Raw genomic sequence first — 22,366 nt, forward strand, 5'->3', positions numbered from 1 at the left:
ACCAAAGTGTGTGTCTAATTTCTATTTGAGACTGCGCGGAATTCCATTCGAAATTGCGGTTCTAAAAGTGCAACAATGTCTGGCAATAATTTCTTCCATTTCGTCTACAGCTCGAGATGCTAAATTATATCAATTAAAAAATTGCGAAATTGATCCTATTTAAACGGGTTAATTCGCAACGATGGATATTATTTACAGTCCTTATTAACTTTAAGCGAAACCAAAGTGTGTGTCTAATTTCTATTTGAGACTGCGCGGAATTTCATTCGAAATTGCGATTCTAAAAGTGCAACAACGTCTGGCAATAATTTCTTCCATTTCGTCTACAGCTCGAGATGCTAAATTATATGAATTAAAAAATTGCGAAATTGATCCAATTTAAACCAGTTAATTCGCAACGATAGATATTATTTACAGCCTTTATTAACTCTAAGCGCAACCAAAGTGTGTGTCTAATTTCTATTTGAGACTGCGCGGAACTCCATTCGAAATTGCGGTTCTAAAAGTGCAACAACGTCTGGCAATAATTTCTTCCATTTCGTTTACAGCTCGAGATGCTAAATTATATCAATTAAAAAATTGCGAAATTGATCAAAACAGGTTAATCCGCAACGATGAATATTATTTACAGTTCTTATTAACTCTAAGCGCAACCAAAGTGTGTGTCTAATTTCTATTTGAGACTGCGCGAAATTTCATTCGAAATTGCGATTTTAAAAGTGCAATAATGGCAATAATTTCTTCCATTTCGTCTACAGCTCGAGGGGCTAAATTATATCAATTAAAAAATTGCGAAATTGATCAAATTTAAACGGGTTAATTCGCAACGATGGATATTATTTATAGTCCTTATTAACTCTAAGCACAACCAAAGTGCGTGTCTAATTTCTATTTGAGACTGCGCGGAATTTCATTCGAAATTGCGGTTCTAAAAGTGCAACAATATCTGGCAATAATTTCTTCCATTTCGTCTACAGCTCGAGATGCTAAATTATATCAATTAAAAAATTGCGAAATTAATCAAATTTAAACGGGTTAATTCGCAACGATGGATATTATTTACAGTCCTTATTAACTCTAAGCGCAACCAAAGTGTGTGTCTAATTTCTATTTGAGACTGCGCGGAATTTCATTCGAAATTGCGGTTCTAAAAGTGCAACAATGTCTGGCAATAATTTCTTCCATTTCGTCCACAGTTCGAGGTGCTAAATTATATAATTAAAAAATTGCGAAATTGATCAAATTAAAACAATTTTATAAGTTTTTTTTAATATAACGGAAGAAAGAGACAGATTATTTTTCAAACCATTATTAATTTTGTGAATAGATGAGATATTTCGCAAGAAGAGATATGCATATCTATTGAACCATTTCATTTGCATAGATTGCTGTCCAGGAAGGCAGCAAATGAACTACGATTCATGATCGATGTCCGCGCATTACTTCTTGCACTAATCTTTACAACGACACGCTCGCATACGTAATCTAATGGTGTTTGAAAGTCATCCATGATGAGGAAACAAGAGTGACGTGGGTCTGCTCAAGTAGTCGGGTTTTTCGTACGTGCCACGCAGGTAAATAAGCCTGAGCTAGGGAGAACCGGACCGGTATAACCGATGCTCGGAAATTCCTGCAAGAAAATATATCGCCAGGGACGCAGACCTAACGACGAGAGTGGCTAAATATCGGAGGAAGGGCGAGAGGAAGGGATGTCAAGTTCCTTAATTATTAGTTTCGTAATTGCGCTCGAGTTAATTCTAATATTTCAAGCACGTTACATACACACACATATTTTTTTCCTCGTCCGGGGATCGATTACTTATTCGTGCGTTCGTTTGAAAGCGCCGCGCCTCTAAATTAATTACACTAGACGCTGCTACGTCTACGGTTACTCTTTCGCTCATTATAATTTTCTACACGTTGTACAAACTGCGCGATAAACTTTATGGCATGTATTGCGAAGGAGATTGTATCTGAACGTCAATTATGAGGGCGTTGAAAAAGAGTTGCATCGTTAATCAAAATGCGAAGATGACAGCGGCTTACGCCGAATCGAGGGAAAAATTCGCAAAGAAAAGTTTATTAACAAAAAAATGAATGAGCAGAGGAGGGAGAGATGCACTTAAAAGTTAAGGACAGCAGTGAAAAGTACTGCTGAGACTAGCAGAAATTTTATGTCGACGAAATTAAAATGGAATAGCAATCTGTCTCGCACTTTCCTCTCAAGTTATTCTCCATTAAAATTATTCAGATTTTAGCCCTCCAGCTAAAAATATTTAAAACCACTATTCATATTATGAGATCATTGCTACGTATTTCATTATTCTCATACGTCATTGTCAGCTAGCTTCATTAATTTCACAGGTAGATGAATTACCAATGGAAAAAATCTAGTAATTATTGCCATTCATTTCTGTTCTCTCGTAAGTTATTAAACCGGTTCAACTTTCACAAACCAAAAGTCTCCATTTGCAAATATTTAAAAACAGCAAATTAATTAATTAACACAATGAGAAATACGCACTAATATGTGACACAAAAAATGTAAAATAATATAGAAATTGATTTAATTTCTTTTAATCCTTTCAATTAAAATTGCATATAATTCATTTCATCCATGTACGTATATGCAATCTGAAAATTATATTAAGTTAGATGGCTAAAATACTTTTAATTAGTTTTTCAATTTACAATTATTTTAAAAATTTAATTAAAAAACAAAATTTAGATGACTAAAAAATGTCATTCTTCGAATCATATATTTTTCAGAACGAGCAAAAATTGATATGAATAAAAAATAATGGCAAGTCATACTAATTGGCATTATAACTAGAAACGATCGATAAGATTCGACACCGATGTTCGTTTGGGCATACATGTGTCTGCGATTCGCGAAAAAGAATGGATTCTCGTAGAAAGCTGTGCACATATAGTCACGTCTCGACGTATGAGCCAATGATCCGGAAGACGCGTCCCTGGATATTCCGGATTCGCTCCCCGAAAGGAGACTGACGAGGGTTTTCGACAAGGGTATCCGTAGAGATCGACACGCGGTATTACATCCCCGAGATTGGCATATCAGTACCGTGGCTGCATTGTCGTTGTCGTCGTCGTAGCCGGCAAAATGCGCTCCGGAAGTGTCCCCGAGCCCTCTGGCCCTCTCATTGTCAGTTCGACGCGTGGTGTTTTACAGCAAGTTTCTCCGATCTTCCGCCAATGTCCCGAATTGTATATATCGGGAGGTCCTATTCTCTCTCTTTCTCTCTTCCTCTCTCTCCCTCTGTTCGCCATTGTGCGCATTCGCCTTTGCGGGCTCTCCTGTCGGAAGCGGGTGGAAATGTAGCTCGTGGTACCGGCGCACGAAACGAGTCAAATAAGCCGGCGACGAGCGCACCTTCTTCACAATACCCGGAACGAAACTCCCGGGGGCCTCGACGGGAGTTGACATTTCGAGCGACGGACCGGTTGTAGCAGAATGTTGTTTGGAACGAAAAGCACTCTGCTAGTTTTCACGCTCGGTGACAGTCGAAACGTGTCGTCGAAAACGTGCGAAAACGCTGTCAGATGAGTCGTCGTCGATCAATGGATAAGTAATGACGAGACTCGTCACAAGAGAGACGATCCGAGTAGATACTTGGGGCCGACACGAAGTAACATTTCTCAGTCTATAATATCGGTGACTGAATCGAGAAGGTAAAATCACGTGTCATTCTGTCTCACCGGGATACAATCGGGCAAGTATATCGAAACATTCATTTTCGAGTTTTATCTTTTGGTTGAAAGTTTTTAGAAAATTGATATATACAAATATTTACCAGAAACCCATTAGATTGTATATAGATATTATAGTTCCAATACATAGTAAAAAATTGTGCGTCCATATGTTAAAATTTTCTTGTGTCATCACAAGTTTTGATTAGTACTTTAATGTAAAATTAACATACAACTTATGTTATTATTTTTATAACGTTTTCAAGTGTTACATTTATGTCAACTTCAAAACTTAACACTTTGTATATATTTCTTAGAAATGGAATATTATTTTGAATATTTTTAACATAATCATTTTAAACAATCAACATGTCTCAAAGTCAGTTTAACATTCTAAGAAAAGTTAAAGTGAATTTTGAAATAATCTTGAATTTTGACATACAAAAATAATTAAATTTACTAAAATCAAATGTTTCTATTACAAATAATTTAAGTTAAAATAATTACTATTATATGTTAATGTCCTCAACATTTCTTACGAGTTATTGTAATTATTTTTTCATGTCATTTTTAATTAATTTGTATGTTAGTTTTACATTACACTTAAAGTCACGATAATAAAAATAAATGTAAAGTATTGTGTTAATTATTTAACATTTTTAGTTTGTCAATAAGTAACATACGACGAATGAGTTATTTTAATTTAAAATTTAGAGTGGACTTTCTGGGACATGAAAAATGTTATAATTAACATTTTATTTTTTACTGTGTAATATTATTTCAAAACTTTGTTTTCGGCAAAGGTTTCTTTTAAACTAAAAATGAAATCTGAAAAGTTAATTCTTAAGATCGACCCATATTTAAAACAAGTATTAATTATTAATTAACTAGTACTCGATAAACTTTTCTTGGCTTTATATAATTCTGCCTTATATTTGGAAACAATCGAGGCACATCTCGACGTTCCATTTAAGGGAACGGCAATTCTAATTCAGTCAGAGAAACTCCATTAAAGTTACATTCCCGAGATTTCGGAATAATTCTCACGCATCGCGCAAAGGAATGTGAGAATAAGAGGCTTAAAGAAAGAAGCCGGAAGTTGGCGCAGCGGCTATAATATTTTTCAAACGTGACGCGTGACGAATCCGGTCGTTCCAGAGAGGGTGACGTGCAATGCGCTTTTATGACGGCGGCCTCTCAAAGTCCCCGCTAATCTTATCGAGTGCAACGATACGACACCTGCATCCGCGCGCGATATTTGAGGAGAGGCGGGGGTCGGATGCTCTTTTATAACGCTTTTAGCTCGACCCGCGGCATCGTCTCGCGGCTTTCTTTCGAGTCACGAGGACGGCTTTCCGGCGTAAAGCCGTTAAACGACTTATCTCTCGCGGCGTGTTTGGTCAATTTGAGAGAGCCTTCTCTCGCCCTTTAGCGATTTTCTCCTACGGCTACAAATGCCACGTAGGTAGGTGGGTGCAATCATTCACCAAGGGTTGCTTCTCTCAAGCGCCACTCCGGCCTTTAATACGCGCCGCTTTTCATCTTATCGCGCGCGACGTTTCTCCCTTCTTTTTATTAGCACACTTGCCCCGACTCTCGCAGCCCTTTAGCGTTCTTCTTCGAGAGACTCTCTCTCTCTCTCTTCCTTCTTTAAACAATGAAGGCGGGCGACAAGTTGCGCGAAACGAGGGGGAGTGCCTCTTGAAAAATTTACGCGGTCCTCCTCAGACACTCCGTGAGATTTGTATACTTTATTTCGCGTCCCCTCGTCTTTTCGCGAGTCCTAATAACAAAATATTTGCCGTATTAATGGACTCTTCTTGTACGCGCTAAAGACCCTTTATTGTCGATATATATTTATATTTGCAAGGATACGTGTGCGCGCGCGGATTGTGTATAAAGGACAGCAATTATAGGCGCGATCGATACGACGCGAAATAGTTATGAATATAAATGCGGCGCCATAAAATACGGCGCCCGTGGACTATCTTCTCCTTACGATACCACCCCGTTTGACGTTTCTCCCCCTCGTCGACGTAACGCAAAAGGAGCGGATGTGACTCACCGCAAAGGGTCTTTCTCTTCCATCGGACGAATTTTCGGCGGATTCATTCGGCTACAAACATAAATCGATCGCTCCACCGCCACAATGTGCGGAAGAGAATATAATCCTCTTTTTAGTCCACCTACGCGTATCCGTTGTACCGAAAGCATACGCCGTACAATACGTGATTTACAAATTTACGAGTTAGAGTTAATTTGCAATTTACGCGTTGCACGCGGTTATACGCCAGGCAACGCGCTAACAAATATCGAAGTTAATTCGCTCTCGATTCCGCAATAAACGAAGTTAGCGCGCGCCGAGGGCGATACTCGCGAGAGAGGCCGGCCTTAACGCGAATGCATACCACGAGGAAAGAGTTCCGTGTGTTATGAATGAAAATAACGCGGTGTCTCTATTATATTCCGTACATCCGCACACACACACACACACACACATACACACACTAGCTGTATACTATTTTATTTCTAAAACTAAAGCACTTTGTTATACGCCGGCAGAATGGATCTCGTCTCTCGACTGCGAGAAAATATCTTGAAAAGATAAATTACTTCCGTATATTAAAAAGATATTTTTATCATAAAAATTAATAGCGAAATGGACGTATGAGTTTTTCAATAAAAAGGACATTTTTTTATTTATACATTCCGGTTCAGACCTTCGCTATTTATACAAAAAGTAAAATTAGAAAATAAAAGAAATTATTGTTATAAATTATTAATATATTATTAATAAATTATTAATTAATATTGTTAATATTATATGAGATACAATCGTGTTAACGAATCTTCCTCCTAAAAAAATGACAGCAAATTTTCAATTTAATTATTCAGCTGTGGATGAAAAAATAAATAAAGATTACGGATATTATTGCACTTTAGAATCGCAATTTCAGATGAAATCCTAAGGTAGAAAAGTTGGAAACGCGCTTTGGCAGACGATCGTTTCCCCGACGTGACTAAGAAAACGGCGTGTGCACGCAAAGGATCTGCTAATGAACGGCCATTCCACGCCGAAATGCGCTCGCCCATCTACGGGTTTGCGTAAAACGAATTAGTATACAAATCACTTTTCAATTTCTTGTTCCTTTTCTCTCGCCGCGCGCGAGAGAGAGGGTACGCAAGGTCGACAAGGCGCAGCCATTTGTCTTCTGGACTCGGGCGTGCCCTTGTCAAGTGCAGAACGAACGGCGCAGGCAGGTATACCTCCGCACGATCGAAGATCCTACCTGCCTAGACATTTCGAGTACGTTTCCTCGGCCGGCGGGAGTTCTATTAAAGCGTCTTGCTCGCCTCTGGCGAGGCTTTCTCCTTTTTTTTTCTCTCTCACGAAGATTGATAAATCCCGCGGTCCTCGTGCGATAACGTCGTGGCGCAGTTAAACGGTTTCTCCGAAGAATCGCACGGCCAGGGAGAAAATTCCATCATCGGAAACACGCGGGAAACTCGCGCACCCTTAACGAATCCTATTCTACGCGGCCGCAAGTTTCCGGCCCGGGTCTCGAGAGGAGGATCCCCCGAATTCGACAACGACGGCAAATTGCTTAAACGCTCGTTATTGGCGACTACCGTATGATAGCGCGATCGATAAAAAGTTGCTTCCACCCGCGACGTCGTACATCATACTCGAAACCGAAACTGACAACGAAATCCCGCTCTTAAAGGTAAGCGTACGGAGCGCGATAAATCACGATAAAAAAAAACGCGAGATCGTTTTTCTTCCTGAAAGTCGGCGTGAAAGAGCGACCTTGCGTCTCGGTCGCGAGATTTCGCAGATCGCAAATTATTCGCGGTTCATTCCCCGCCAGAGAAGGGGAGGAGGACCCCGCTTATGGCTACGAGAGCAATCGCTGCCGCGACAATAAACGCGAGCGTTCCACTGTCCGGTTAAATAACTTCTTTGCGTAATCCCTGCCGAGGGTTGGAAGAGAATGAGAGGGAGGGAGAGAGCTAGTATATCGATGCGGCTTACCGGCGGCTTAGCTTTTAATGGAAGCGTCGACCACGCAGGCGCCAAACTGGATGTTTATAGGATAAAAAGGGACCTTTCGGACTCCAACAATTCCCTCTCGCGACCCGACGACCACCATTTCGCGCGGGGCTCGGGTAACAGCTGAAACTGAAGCGTGTCGAGGAAAGTTAACGCGGTCGGGCCACCTGATACAAAGAAAATCGAGGGCCCGTCCGGCAGTCTGCGGTCAGGGACGAAGGGCATTGTGTTGCGGGATTGCGGGGAATCGGACGATCAATTGACTTTCCTCATTTTCCCGTGCGACGCGCCGGCTTTAATGTAACGTTACGTGAGCGCGCGCGCGCGCGTCATCCAGCCTCCCTTTTCCACATTGTCGATCTGCGCGACAGAGATAATTCTATTCGGCTGGTGATTACAAAGGCGCGAGAGTCGGCCGGATCACCAAATTGCTCGTCATTTGCCGAAGCGGAAGAGCAGAACGCGAAATAAAATCACCGCTCTAATAATTAGTTATTTAAGTAATTATATGTATTTTACATTTAATTATGTACTAGGATAGTTTTACACCTTTACTTGTAATTTTATAAATCTCTTTGGCGAGAATAAATCTTTTTTGGGAAAAGATAAGAGAAGAGAAATATATTTTAATTAATTATTGACACGATGATGTATTAATTAATATGATATTTTAAATAATTTGCTTTATAAATAAGATGTTCATTGTACTTTATGTATACCTTGTTGTAAAAATATGTTAAAAGAGAGAGAGAATATTTTTTCTGTAAAAATATCATAAAAATATAATCAAATTTTTTTTCGCTAGAATATTTATAAATATATGTATAAAAAAAAGAGGAGTAAATATGTTTCTATTCCTGACCTCTAAATTTAATAATTATTTAGCTTACTATTTCTTGTAAATGAACCAATAGGAACAAAATGATGAATGTGCTTGCATAACTGTTAAAAAATGCAGTTATAAACATTCGTCACGTTTATTTTTGAAACTTCAAGTCGTGATGAGCAATATTGTCTTAAGAAGATAAACATGAAAATGACTAATTCTAGAGGAAATTTTGCAACGCTTTCCGTGCTTTGCAGAAGCATAAATTAGCTAATAATAACAATTGTTATCTCGTGTACAATATTGTCTAAGCGCTGGAAATTCATATGTTTAAATTCTCTTGCGGGCCATCTCTGTACTTTTATATATACTTTTAACTTTATATTTTCAAAGTTTGAAAAAGAATAATCAAACTTTGCGTTTTTACAACACACATACACAAATATACAATACACTCTTCTTTCTTTAACCGTTTCAAAATCGGAATTGTATTTAACTTTTTGACCTTATTTCTTACGAATACGAGTTCAGTGAGTTACAATATTCTAGAAGAACATTGCAAAAGTTTCTTACATCCCAATCTAGAGTAATCTTGGCTATACGAAGACAAAGTTTACTACATTACTACATTATTTTTATCGCGTTGCCTCAAAATCATTTTTCTAATTTCTTCAAATATATATATATAAAAAATTCCACAATTATGTAATCAAAATTAAACAATTTTTAAAAAACATAAAAATTTGCTGTCAAGAATAGTTGCTTTGTAATCAATCCGACGCATGATACAATGTAATTAAAATCCAGCTATTGATTAATTTGCTAATTATTTTTGCTAATACATATAAAAATTAATATATTACATATTATATAATATAATATATTAATTTTATATAATATAATATATGAATTTTTGCTAATATAACGTATGAGAATAAATTGATGACAATCACGACTGCATTTATCGTGTAACAATCAGGGCTTTTGTCGAGCAGATCGGCATTTAAGAGCAAACGATCGACAGGTTTACGGTCTTCTGTGCCTCCGGCGAGGGACGACATTTGGACAAAGTGTACTTAATCGCTAATTGAGTGAGAATAGTTATGTGCGAACGATCGGGAGCACGATTGATGGTGGGCTTTTCTAGTTTCTGGGCCACGGGCGGACGTGTAACGACAAATTTAATGCGACTTTTCGTGTATATTTCCCCTGTCGATCCATATGTTCGCATAAAACCGACCGCGCGCACGGAAAGATGACCTCATTCATACCTTCCCCACGATCACAATGGCGCGAAATGCGTCGCCGTTAAATGGGCTACAGCTCGCATTCAATGGCACGACTACTACCTCTCGTTAGCCTGTCGTTCAGGAATTATATATAATTTCAATCGTTACTATTATATACGTACACCTATATCGCGACGTGCTTTATGGACGCGCGCGAGCATCGATTATGAATTCTATTGGGTTGGCGACCAACGGCTCCGTACTCGACACAATCGACTTTCCTAAGCGTTCTTGCAACCGGAAGTAACGTCACTCCCACTTAGGATACACAGACGCGTCATGTACGCGAAGAAGATTACTGTTGAGAAAGATAATATTTGCTCTCAAGCTGCATCGGAAATTACAAGATTCAAATGTCTAAAACGACACGCGCTAATCTCCTACGCAAATTTATAATAACTGGAAATATAAATACTGATAATTCAGAGATTAAATATACGTACCGTTATAAATCGACAGATATATCTCGTATTTTTCGAATAAATCATTGTTCGTTTAAAAGAGACACGGTATCCCGGAAAAATAATAAAAGTATATCGTATAATGCATTTTTGCGACGCGGAGAATTAAATTATTTTTCACACAAATGACTTTATTTAGATGAGCGCGATAATTTCGCTCCCGATGTTACAGGGCTTTAATAACTTTTGTATAAAACGTTTTTTCATGCAGTAATAAATAATGGCAGTACTATCGGATATCCCGAAATCCGTTGGACATTTCGATATGCGATAGATATTCATATGCAAATATTCACTGAATGTACGTGCAGTGCGGTAGATTTATTGGAAATTATTGTAAAACCGATATCTCCAAATCAGTAACATCGAGCCTGTTCTTTATCGAATCCTAATAACTCGCATCATGAATTAAAGCATGCGAAAAATATCAAAGATACTTTTTAAATTCCTTTTCGTTCGTTTCGATTCGTGCAATTTTGCGCGACATATATTTTATTATATTTTATGCGACGTAGATTCTAGAGATAAATATGACAACAGGAGAATAAGAGAAAGCTCGTTCTCTCCTTCTCCTTCTCCAAATATTTTCCTTACCTAAATAACGGCAGCTCTACGTCCATTGATGGTGCACCGGGGGTGGCGGGGGCGGCGGCAGTGGCAGTGGTCTCTCTAGAACGGGAACGGGCGACACATCCGGCATGGCGAACCTCAGCTTCTGCCAGAACAATTTGTCCCCCCACACCAGCACGGTGTGCGACGAGATTCTCTTCTTGAGATCGGCGTCGAGATCTCGCGGGCACACACCGCCCACCAGAAGCAAAATCACCGAGCGGCCCTTACCCTTGAGAGCGTCTCTGAGGGCCGCCTTGAACTCGAATCTGGACCATTCGCCGTGGAGAAAGTTTTTCGACAGCACGAGGATGGTGCGCCTCGAGGAGTCGGCCGCCTCGGCCACGGCATCGGCCACGTTGCTGCCGGCGCCGAGATCGCGATAATGCAGGCACAGCCTGTACGAGGTCTCGAGACCCGGCACGAGGATCGTCGAGACGAAGGCCTCGTCGACGGCCGAGTACGAGATGTAGGCGTCGAACGGCTTCTCCTGGTCCTCGAACGCGGCGGTCTTGTAGCACGCCCGTAGGCCGCACCTGCTGGCCGCCCAGGTTCTCAGGGTACGGCGATGCCGGAAGGCGCCGCACACCAACGCGATCGTCGCGAAAATCAGCACGACCGTGGCGAGCAGCAGCGGCAGATAAGCCTCGAGCGGACGCGTCTCGACGACGGAGGTCGTGCCCGTTAATGCCGCGCAATTTATGACCGATCCGTTCGCCGGGAGAGTTATAGGCACGCCGAGGGAACAGGTGACGCTCTGCCAGTCGTTGATCTTGGCCCGGTTGCGGGCCATCCACTCCCGCACGAGATCCAGATACGAGCATTCGCAGCTCCACGGGTTGCTGGAGAGACCGATGTCGACCAGATATGAGTTCTGTCCCAGTTGCCAGAGGGCAAATGTACCGAGCCGATTGTTCTCCAGATGCAGAATCTCCAGCTTACGCAGCGGCAGGAACGTCCCGTTATCGATGTACATCAGCAGATTGTTCTGCAGGTAAAGTTCTTTCAGATTCTCCAACGGCATCAACTCCATGCCGTTGAGCGCGCTTATCTTGTTGTTCTCCAGATGGAGCACCAACAGCCTCTTTAGACCGCTGAAGGTGTGATTGCGGATCGCGATAATGTTGCTGTCGTTTGCGTAGAGAATCAGCAAGTTTTTACGACCGATAAACGAGTGCGAATTCAATTCGCCGAAATTATTGCCGTCGAGGTAAACTTCCGTCGCGTCCATCGGTAATCGACCGGGTAGAGTTTTGTAGTCCGAGCTGGAGCAGTCGACGATGTTCGCCGACCAAGATTGATCGTGATAACAAGTACAATTTGTCGGACACGTCATCTCGCAGTCGCAGGCGTCAAAGTCGCAACAGTGGCAGAGGGCGAAGCAATGCGCCTTGTAAGTGCACAGAAATTGCGACGGCTTAGCCTCCAGCAGAGGTATAAACGACTTGTGACGATCGTACGGTAATCTACAGTAAACGGACTCGAGATCCATCACCTTCGGATGCTGTTTCAGCTGCAGCGAATTGATCCTCTGTAACCACTCCGTAGTGCAGTCGCATATAAAGGGATTTCCGCCGATGTAGAATTCCGGAAGCTGCCGGTTAGACACCTGAGTAAGCTGGAGCGCCGAGAGGTTCATTTTGACAATCAGATTCGCGTAGAGATCCACTCGAGTGAGATTCATCTTACCGAAGAAGGTCTGCGGTTCCACGGATGATATAAGATTATCGTTGACGAACAGTAGCTCGATGGAATCCGGAATCGACCGCGAGTTTATTTTCGTTAACTGATTGAACGACACGTCAAAAGTCTGCAGCCTCATGTTCCGTGGCGCGACGCCGAGATCCGTAATAAGATTTTTATGCAAATCCATCCACTGCAATTTCTCAGGCAGGTAGTTGTAATCGAACAGCGCGATCTTGTTGTCGGACATGTTGAGCCACAGGAGACCGGGCGCGCTCGCAAAGATGCTGGACATGTCTTGCAACAAATTTGAGTCCAATCGAATCGCCTGCAGCGCCGGATTCGCGGCGAACGCGCCGTCCTCCACGTATTCGATTCTGTTCCTGGCCAGATTTAAGATCTGCAGCGCCGGCAGTTCCACGAGATCCTCCTGCGTGACGTTGGTAATCTCGTTACCGATCATTCTTAGTCCATATAGGCTTGACATTCCCCGAAAGCCGGGCTTGTTGAGGCTCCTGATTTGGTTCTCGCCCAGATCGAGCGTTCGCAATATTCTCATGTCTTTTAACGCCACCGGTATGCTTTCAAGATTGTTGCCGGACAGATTTAAATCTAGCATACTCGAGCAGTTCCGAAAGGCGTCTGGATGAATTCCCTCGAGCAGGTTTGAATCCAAGGCCAGCAAAGAGAGCGCGAATAATCCGTTCAGAGAGTAAGCGTCAAGATAAGTTAAACGATTATGGGCCAGCTCGAGAGTGTGTAGGTTGCTCATCGGAGAAAATGTGTCTGCCGGGATCATTTCTATTTCGTTGAACTGGAGATTTAAAATCTGAAGAGTGTAAAGATCCTTGAAGAGTGCCGGTTCCAGCTTGCTGATTCGATTGTGAGACAAGTTGAGAAGTACAAGGCGTATCAAACCGGAGAAAGTCGACGAATTCAACCAGGAACTCGTCAGGACGTTCCTCGACAAGTCGAGAGTGACCAATTGATTCATGTTAGTCAACAAGCCGGGCGACATCATGCTAATGGAATTGTTTTGCAAACTCAACTCCTTCAGGGACTTGGTCGCATCTCGAAACATCTCCTTTGGCAGAGCGACAATTCTGTTGCCGGACAGGTCAAGGCTTTCCAAGGATCTGAGTCCATGCAGGGCTTCGTCGGCTACCTTGGAGATCGCGTTGCTAGACATATTCAATACTCTGAGCCGCTTCAACGATGAGAATCCGTAAGCCGGCAGCACGGAAATCTGATTGTTCGACACGTCCAGCGACTGCACGTCGAGAGAACACGGAAACGGCATCGACGTGGATTCTTGTTGACGTCTCGACAGCTTCTCGCCGACATCGCGAAATCCGAGCTCGACTATATCCCTCAGTGTGTTCCACGAAATGTTCAGAGTTACCAAGTTGGATAACGGGCAAAACAAGCGGTCGGGTATCTGCCAGATGTTGTTCCACGACAGGTCGAGTTTTTCGATCTGCGGCGTGTTATCGAACGCGCCACTCTCCAGTTCCAGACTGTACTTGGTCTTGCGTTCGTTTAGCGTTCTAACGGTTAGATTACGAAGATCGCGCAGACCGCTGAGCAACTTGGCCGGCCAGTGCGCCAGCTTGCATCCGGTCAACTTCAACGACCGCAGCCGCCACAGGTGAAGGAAGCTGTCGACGCTGAAAATGCCAGTCCCGTTCTCGAGATCCTCGCAGACCACGTTCATAGCGGTCACGTACTCGCTCGTGGCCTGGGAAAAGTTGGTCTTGAGCGAGTCGTTGCCGGCAGCGTAACAATGGACGCAGGTGAGCGAGCCATCCTGGCGCGAATCCCACGTACAATGGTCCGGCAAATCGAGCCTCGGCGGCAGCTCGCTGGTCACGGCGAGCACGTGGTACACCGGCAGCAATAGCAGGCAGTAATGGGCCAACGACAGCGTTCTTCTGCCGGGATCCTCGTGCCAACCGACGAGCCCACGCATCTTTAGCGAACTCGTTGCCTGCGCTCGGTTTCCGTACCGGTCCTCTGTCTCCTGATCATCACACGCGCGACCGCGTCACGTCACCGGTTGCGGGTTATTGTCCGCCGCGCGTTTATTACACGCGATTAGAAAGTCTGGTATGACTAACCGGAGAACGTGTCACTGAGACTTCACTCGCTCCGATCGCGATATACGAGATTCGATCAACGACGAAACGTTTACGACCGAGCGCCCATTAAAGATCACCGATAGGTTCGTCTGCGGATCTCGAATTATCACAATAATTGCGCGATTAATTTTTTACACTTGAAAAAATCACTCGGTTAAAATGCAAACGGTTCGTCTGGGTATTGTTTTCGTAATCAGTACATTTCTCTTACGACAAAGGACGAGTTATTCTATTGTATTCTTTAATAAATTCTGTACTCGCAATTCAGCTTGGTTCTTCGGAACGATCGACGACGATTAGAGAGTCACGTCACGTCAAAATCGCTTAGCAGACGTTAACCCTGTATCAGAATGTTATCCGTTTACGATGATACGCTGACAAGCTAATATCGCCTCCCGTTGCAATATCCCGCATTCCGATGTGCAGGGAGACGTGTCGTGTTATTCGCGCGACATCGACATCTCGCGTAAACTGCCCAACTCGTGCTCCGAAATGTGCCATTACAGAATCCCACGCTTCGCACTATTTCCTCGTCGATGTCGAGCAAACGCACCCTCGATTTCTCGATTAGAACCCATAGAGAAGGACAGAAAGGGAAAGAGAGAGATGGAGATCGGCCTCCCCGAGATTCCAGAGGAGGACGGACGTGATCCCTCACACGACTTGCGACGAGAATCTTGTGCGTGAAATGAGAACCAAGGTAAAACGGTAGGTATAATCGAGCAGGTAGCTCGTCTTCAACCGACACCGAGGACCGCGTAGCGCTTAGGACGACGGCCACCGCGCGACTGACGTGCGAGATCTCCTCGGCGTCTAACTCGACGCAGCGTCCACCAATCGTTTCTACCCCCACCGAGCGACCTGGTGGCGGCAGCGCACACACACACACATACATACACGCACACACAAACACACACCAGCGGCGGCACCCAAGTGGAGTGAGCACGCGCCTACCGCAGGATCCCGGAGTAGGACGAGGATGTCCTGCGTTTCGTACGCCAGCGCGTCTTTCTTGCACATGTATGCACTCACGCATGTATGTATGTATGTACGCACGCATAGACACATACACAGGGTCGTCGTCGTTACCATTACACGCGATCGACGGACGAACGAGCCGCATAGAGAGAGAGAGAGAGAGAGAGGAGAGAAGAACGAGCGGACATTGCACGCAACCTGTCTGTATCTTCTCGCCCTTCCCCTCTTTTCTACCCTCCCCCTCCTCCTCCCCCGCCGGCATGGACCGAGGACACGGTATCGGAAAAAAGCATCGACACTTTACTCGTTATTACAGTCGACAAAAAATATCGATATCCGTGCTGGCTTCGAAAAAGAAAAATATCGATGAATATGCCGTCGTCAATACGAGAGTAAATATCGAGAAGAGATACGGGGGCCTCTATTCATGCCATTTTTTTAACATTTTTTTTTTTTTGCGTGCGCACAAATATTTGACACATGTTGTCTCTGGATTCTATTCGTCTAGCGACTAAATAATTAAATAGTTAAAAATCCTTTATCGCATTCTAAATAAATAAATAAATAAACAAATAAATAAACAAATAAATAAATAAACAGATAAATAAATATATATTCTTTTCTCGCGCACTGTCTGGAGGAAACGCGAGCTAGATAGTAAACGAAGGATGCGGACATTTGAAACTAGCTCGGATGTCTGGCGCGAGTCATGAACGATCCTCGACGGTTCCGCTCCGTCCTCTGCCAGTCGTATCTCCATCGTGCTCGGAATCTCTCATTCGAGGAGAGAGAGTCTCTTGCTCGTAGGAGAAACCGTTCCGAGAGGGAGCGGGGGACGCGGGGAACATAGAGATCGTCTCCACGCACACGCAGCGCATACTCATCTCCCGGTTGCCGCTGCAGCATCGCCCGAAGGGTGCAACACAGAGAGACGTCGGTTGACAAGAGGGAGACAGAGAGAGGGAAAGGGGAGGGAGGGGGACAGAGAGGGAGAGGACATGAGAACAAGAGGGAGAGACACGAAGGGGAGCCGGCATGCACGACTTTGCGATTCGATTGCCGAACTTGCACGAAGAACCGCGAACCGGTCCTACCCTCTCCCCTCGCGCCGCCGCGTCGCGGAGACGCGACGTGCCGCTTCTTCTCTCTGTGGACCCACGATATTCGGGGCATCCAACCCCGACACGGAGCACCGGTCGTAAAAAGGTTTCGATCAATTTTTAAGTGGCCGCCGAACCGGCACTGCTCTTCCTCTCCTTCTTTATCTCTCCTCCTCGCTTTCCCTTTCCCCGCTCGCCCCGGAAACCGACAAACAACGTTTCCTCCCCGCTCCCTCCGTCGAGATTCTCTCGATTTGCAGATCGCGAGAGCTCCAGATACGTCCGACGCTCAATAAGCCTCGCTGATTCATGCTCGTTCGGCCGACAAGCGACTTTCGGCTTGATCGATGGGGACTCGAAATAGTTTGTAACTTGGTAGCCACGGTCGCGCTGCGGTTTCGACTTCGCAGAATATATTTGCGCGTCTCGTCTGCTCGTCTCGCCAAGAAAGCGGGCATTAATTCATATTAAGTGTCCCTTTAATCGGGAACTTTGGCGGGGAAATAAGCGTCAAAGTATTCCTCATGCTCCGTATATGGGATATTTGTTGCGCGAAGGGTGAATCGCGCGCTTAATTGATGCATAGGCGATGGATGAGATCTTGCGTGGTGCGGGGATGACTTCTGGAAAATTGGGAATTATTAACTCCCGGAAGAAAGATCGTCCGCGTCCTCCTTCGTCCTCGTAACAAACGAGACGTGACTCAAAGCAAGGATATTTAATCCATCTAACGATATTTTATACTTCAACTCCTCGCGTTGCGGGGGACGAGTCGCCAAGAAAACACCAACACAAGCGTCGAGTTAAAAAGATTGGAGAGCAGAAAACAAGCGCTTTCTTCCATTTTGGAATCAAGTAAAGTGTTTCTATAAACAAATTACATTTCTAACGATCGTAATTGTAGGAGAAAGTATCAATGTATCATATTTTGTATAATTAAATAAATTAAAATCAAAATAAAGACATTTAATTCATTAACCCCATAATTATACACAAGTAATTCAGAAGAATTTAGAATCTCTTTTTCAAGGAAGAATCGATTCCTTCCTTTTTTTCCCCGAAAGGATCCTAAGTATATATTCGATTAATGCGACTTATTTTATATACACGCAATATGACACGCTTCCCGGGAAAAGATCAAACGTTTCCTCCAAGTGCAATTAATTTGTCGCTCCATTACGCGAGGGTTCTTCTCTCGGCCAGTCACGTTTAATTAAAATCGTTATAACGGCGATCGTGGATCGTTATAGCTCCAATAATAGGTGCCGTAGATATCCGACGAGAGTTTTCCTCCGGGCAAAAATATACGCAATCTTACTTCTCCGCCACCTTCCAGAAACGAACCTGTTATTTCTCAGCACACGTCCGCTTCGTTATCAACTAATGTTGAAACGAAGCCGCGGTATCAAAAACGCTCGTCGGTTGAGCTATATATCATAGCTTCGAAACGAAGACTGGCACAAAGCTACATCGAAGTACGCAGTTGCCGGACAAATTGAAATTGAATAGCCTCGACTCACTTGAAAAATCACATATATATGTTCTTTATAATTGTTATAAAATTTTTATTATAAAATATCTATCGAAGAATCAATGTCTAAAAATTTGGGAATATTCAATAATACACAGTAAAAAATAAAATGTTAATTATAACATTTTTCACATGTCCCACAAAGTCCACTCTAAATTTTAAATTAAAATAACTCATTCGTCGTATGTTACTTATTGACAAACTAAAAATGTTAAATAATTAACACAATACTTTACATTTATTTTGTTATTGTGACTTTAAGTGTAATGTAAAAGTAACATACAAATTAATTAAAAATTGCATGAAAAAATTGTTTCAATAACTCGTAAGAAATATTGAGGACATTAACATATAATAGTAATTATTTTAACTTAAATTATTTGTAATAGAAACATTTGATTTTAGTAAATTTGATTATTTTTGTATGTCAAAGTTCAAGATTATTTCAAGATTCACTTTAACTTTTCTTAGAATATTAAACTGACTTTGAGACATGTTGATTGTTTAAAATGATTACGTTAAAAATACTCAAAATAATATTCCATTTCTAAGAGACATATACAAAGTGTTAAATTATGAAGGTGACATAAATATAACACATGAAAACGTTATAAAAATAATAACATACAGGTTGTATGTTAATTTTACGTTAAAGTACTAATCAAAACGTGGTAACACAAGAAAATTTCAACATATGGACGCACAATTTTTTACTGTGTATAGATTTGATTATCGAGACGCAGCATCTTTATTCGAGACGTTTACTGCTTCTTACTTCGAACATTGCAAAATGCAAATTCCTCAACGAAAGCATGCAATTTGAGGGTAATTCGTCTTGGTTGCATCTCGCTGAAAACTTGGCCGCTCAATTCAAAAATCAATTAGCGACGGATTCGGTCTCCAAGGACGTAAGGAGCGGATCCTCGCATCATGGACGCAATCTTATCGTCCAGAATAACGCCTGAAAATGGCGGGGAAAAAGAAGTTTTAATTAAACCTAGAATAAGAGTTTAATCGAGCGAGCGGAATTAATTGCCCCCTCCCCCGGAGGGGATTAAAACGACGTAGGGTCAAAGGGAGAAAACTGGCCAGCCTCCTCTTTCGGCGGCGACGGCATCGCGACTTGAAATACTAAAATACCTCGGGCAAAGCCATCCGTATAAATATGCGCTCGAAATCTCGCCGTGAATGTTCCATTATGTCTAATTAACGGGACGCCCGATTTCGCGCGCACAATAAAGGGGGGAGCCAAGGGTGGATTTCGCTTTTCATTTTCGAGAGGTATCTCGCGTCCTATCAAATGCCTCCAATTCCTGACGATCCGTGAAACGGGTGTCCTCGAAATACGGTTCCTTTGTAAGTGAACAACGGCGAATTTGGAAAACCTTACGAGACCTCCAAGATCTCGCGTTAGGAATTAATCGTAGCAAAACCCCCGTTCCATTTTTTATCAATCTTACGTACAATTTTTATCGAGCAAATCCCATTTCGCGCCAAAACTCCCGGGAGATCACGCGCGCAAAAATAACCGACCGGTGGTTTCGCGAATCATTTTTAGCTGTGCAGATTTTACCGAGTATTGTTCGCGCTAGAGTACAGCGCGCTAGAGTACAGCATCTGTACTATATACAACGAACAATGGTGTGCTTTACGGTGATTCGATTTATATCGGATTTTTTGCCGTGTGTTATACGTATCACGGCGCGCCATGTGTGGCCACGGCATGTGTCGAAGTCTCGTGCAAAATAGATCCGCCAGGTCCGTTTGCCAAACAAGTCTATCACTGCCGACACGTACGGAAAATATTGTACATGGAGCGAATCCGTTGTACGATGACTCTGGATTCTGGTATTTATCGTTTCATTCTTGACCGAATGGCATCGAAATGAATTTATTTAGATAGATCTTATAACGCTGCTGTTCTCTGGATTCTGGCACTTATCGTTTCATATTCTTAATGAGCGAACAGCATCGAAATGAATTTATCAAATGTCTTATAAAGTTGCTATAGATTCGGTGAAGCCTACTGTAGATTCATCTTCCCTCTGATAAAACTCCTTGATTAATTCGAAGAGCTAAACTCCTTCTTCAAAAAAGAGAAAAAATACTTCAAAGAAAACAATTTGAGTTATGAATCATAAAAAAAGGAGGAGCAAACTAAAAAAAAAAAGCTTTACTTTCAAGTCTAAATATAAATAATAAAATTTCAATCCGCAGTTAATTTCAAGCGGGCTTTGCAGAAAACCGTAATTTGAGATTTAATTTAATTTCATTTTAATTTAACTTACGAGACGCTTAATATTGACTGATGAGAAAGGTGGAGAAGACGACCACGCAATTCACCCTAAATTAGTCAAAGAGTTTCGTCCATAAAGTATAGACGAAATTCTCTTATCGTATCACAAATCTGCGAATCGCGACGTATTCCCGAATACATGTGTACGCATTTCTGAATATTTCATGATTATACAAACTATCTATTTTTCCCCCGATGACTAACGTTATTAGTCGTCGCGAGACTTTACGAGAGCTTCGCCGCGACGGTAATAAAAGTCTCTAAGCAGACGTCATGAGAAATGGCCGCGATACGAAAGCACTCGGCAATCAGTTCGCGACTGTCTTTCAATAACGGCGCGCCCGACGGTGGTATTTACAATTTATCGAAAGTTCGTGACGCGCCGGAGAGACCCTTTCCCGGAAAGGGCGAGCAGTAAAGGAGAATTGAAAGCTCCGCGCGGTACAATAAAGTATCGGAATTTACAAAGAGAACGGCTCCGCGCCATCGTGCTCCGCGACTTTTACTTCGGAATAAGTCGTGCCGATCGCGACGCATTATTAAGGCGTATCCGAGTATTTGCCATTTCAATATGCGGCCTCCCGCGAGCGAAGAAACATCCCCAGGAAGGATCCCAAAGGGAAGAGAAATCGCGCGAGAGAAGAGGGACACAATGGACGAGAAAGAGGGATATTTAAACGTGTAATTTGACGGCAGTCGCGAAAAGTTGCTTCGAGTAAAAAGGCGAGGGGAATTGCGCGACCTCAGCAAGCGCAACACTTTTCGAACGACCGAGTATTTTCGACTCGGTATCCGCGAGGGAAACAAGAGAGAGAAAGAGAGAGCGAGGGGAGAAATGAACTACCGGATGCCGCAAATGAGACGGGCACTTCCCTCCGGAGGAGCTCGGGAGCTCTTCTTAAGGAGATTGACCATCAGCGTCGAACAAAGTCCAGAACCGCAATGCCACTCGTCGGCGTAGACGTCGATCCTGCGCGCCGGATCTACCGGAACGGAACGGCGCGCGGGACTTTGATCCTTGCCTTAAACGAATCTTGCGAAAATTGCATTGTTACCGCGGCGACGGCGGCAATTTGCCCGCGTGCCGACTATGACCTCATAACCGCCATTTTCTGGCGAATTTCTCGCGGTAGCAACAGCTATTTAAGTTTAAGCCCCATAAATCTCTCCTCTTCTCACAACGCTATAAAAATTTTCCCCTTCACGTTCCGCCGGGGGGTCGAGCAAAAAAATGTTTTTTTTTCGCATTATCTCGACAAAAAATTTCCCATTGCCAATCGTAATCATTTGAAATATCGCTAATGATAATACGGGGGAAAAAATTTCGCGACGGAATGTTTTGCGAGTTATCGAGATGGAATTTCAAATCTCTCTCTCTCTCTCTCTCTCTCTCTCTCTCTCTCTCTCTCTCTCTTTGTCTTTCTCTCATTGTGTACTGTGACTTGTATAACGTTGCTGATCGGATCGCGTCCGTTTCTTTTAGCAAATAAGAGAAGCGCGCACCTCGTTAAATCGTTCTGTAAAAGAAGGAACAAGTCTCTAAGAGGTCGATCGACGCGTAGCAATTTTTTACTTTCGATTCGATCGTTGCAATTCAGATCAATTCTGAGAATGGCGCGCTCTTTTTGCTAGAACCGCGCTTCCCTACACCGAATTCCGTCTGTCTACTTTGCTCGGTCGTACATTCGTCCGA

The 22,366-nt window shown here is 43.0% G+C and overlaps 1 protein-coding gene across 1 annotated transcript in view; it reads right to left on the reverse strand.

Annotated features, from left to right (window-relative positions):
* Toll-6 (Toll-like receptor 6) overlaps positions 1-15,565 on the reverse strand; it is a 56,323-nt gene extending 40,758 nt beyond the window's left edge. The window contains exon 1 of the mRNA XM_083080653.1: positions 10,933-15,565. Coding sequence (XP_082936779.1) covers positions 10,949-14,599 — 3,651 coding nt within the window. The 5' untranslated portion in view covers positions 14,600-15,565 and the 3' untranslated portion in view covers positions 10,933-10,948. The remainder of the gene's footprint in view (positions 1-10,932) is intronic.
* Positions 15,566-22,366: the final 6,801 nt, after the last annotated feature.

The sequence above is a fragment of the Camponotus vicinus genome, unplaced genomic scaffold (genome assembly GCF_025532165.1).
Source record: "Camponotus vicinus isolate PSW18456_S1 unplaced genomic scaffold, iyCamVici1.0 SCAF_10, whole genome shotgun sequence".
Classification (NCBI taxonomy): Eukaryota; Metazoa; Arthropoda; class Insecta; order Hymenoptera; family Formicidae; genus Camponotus; species Camponotus vicinus.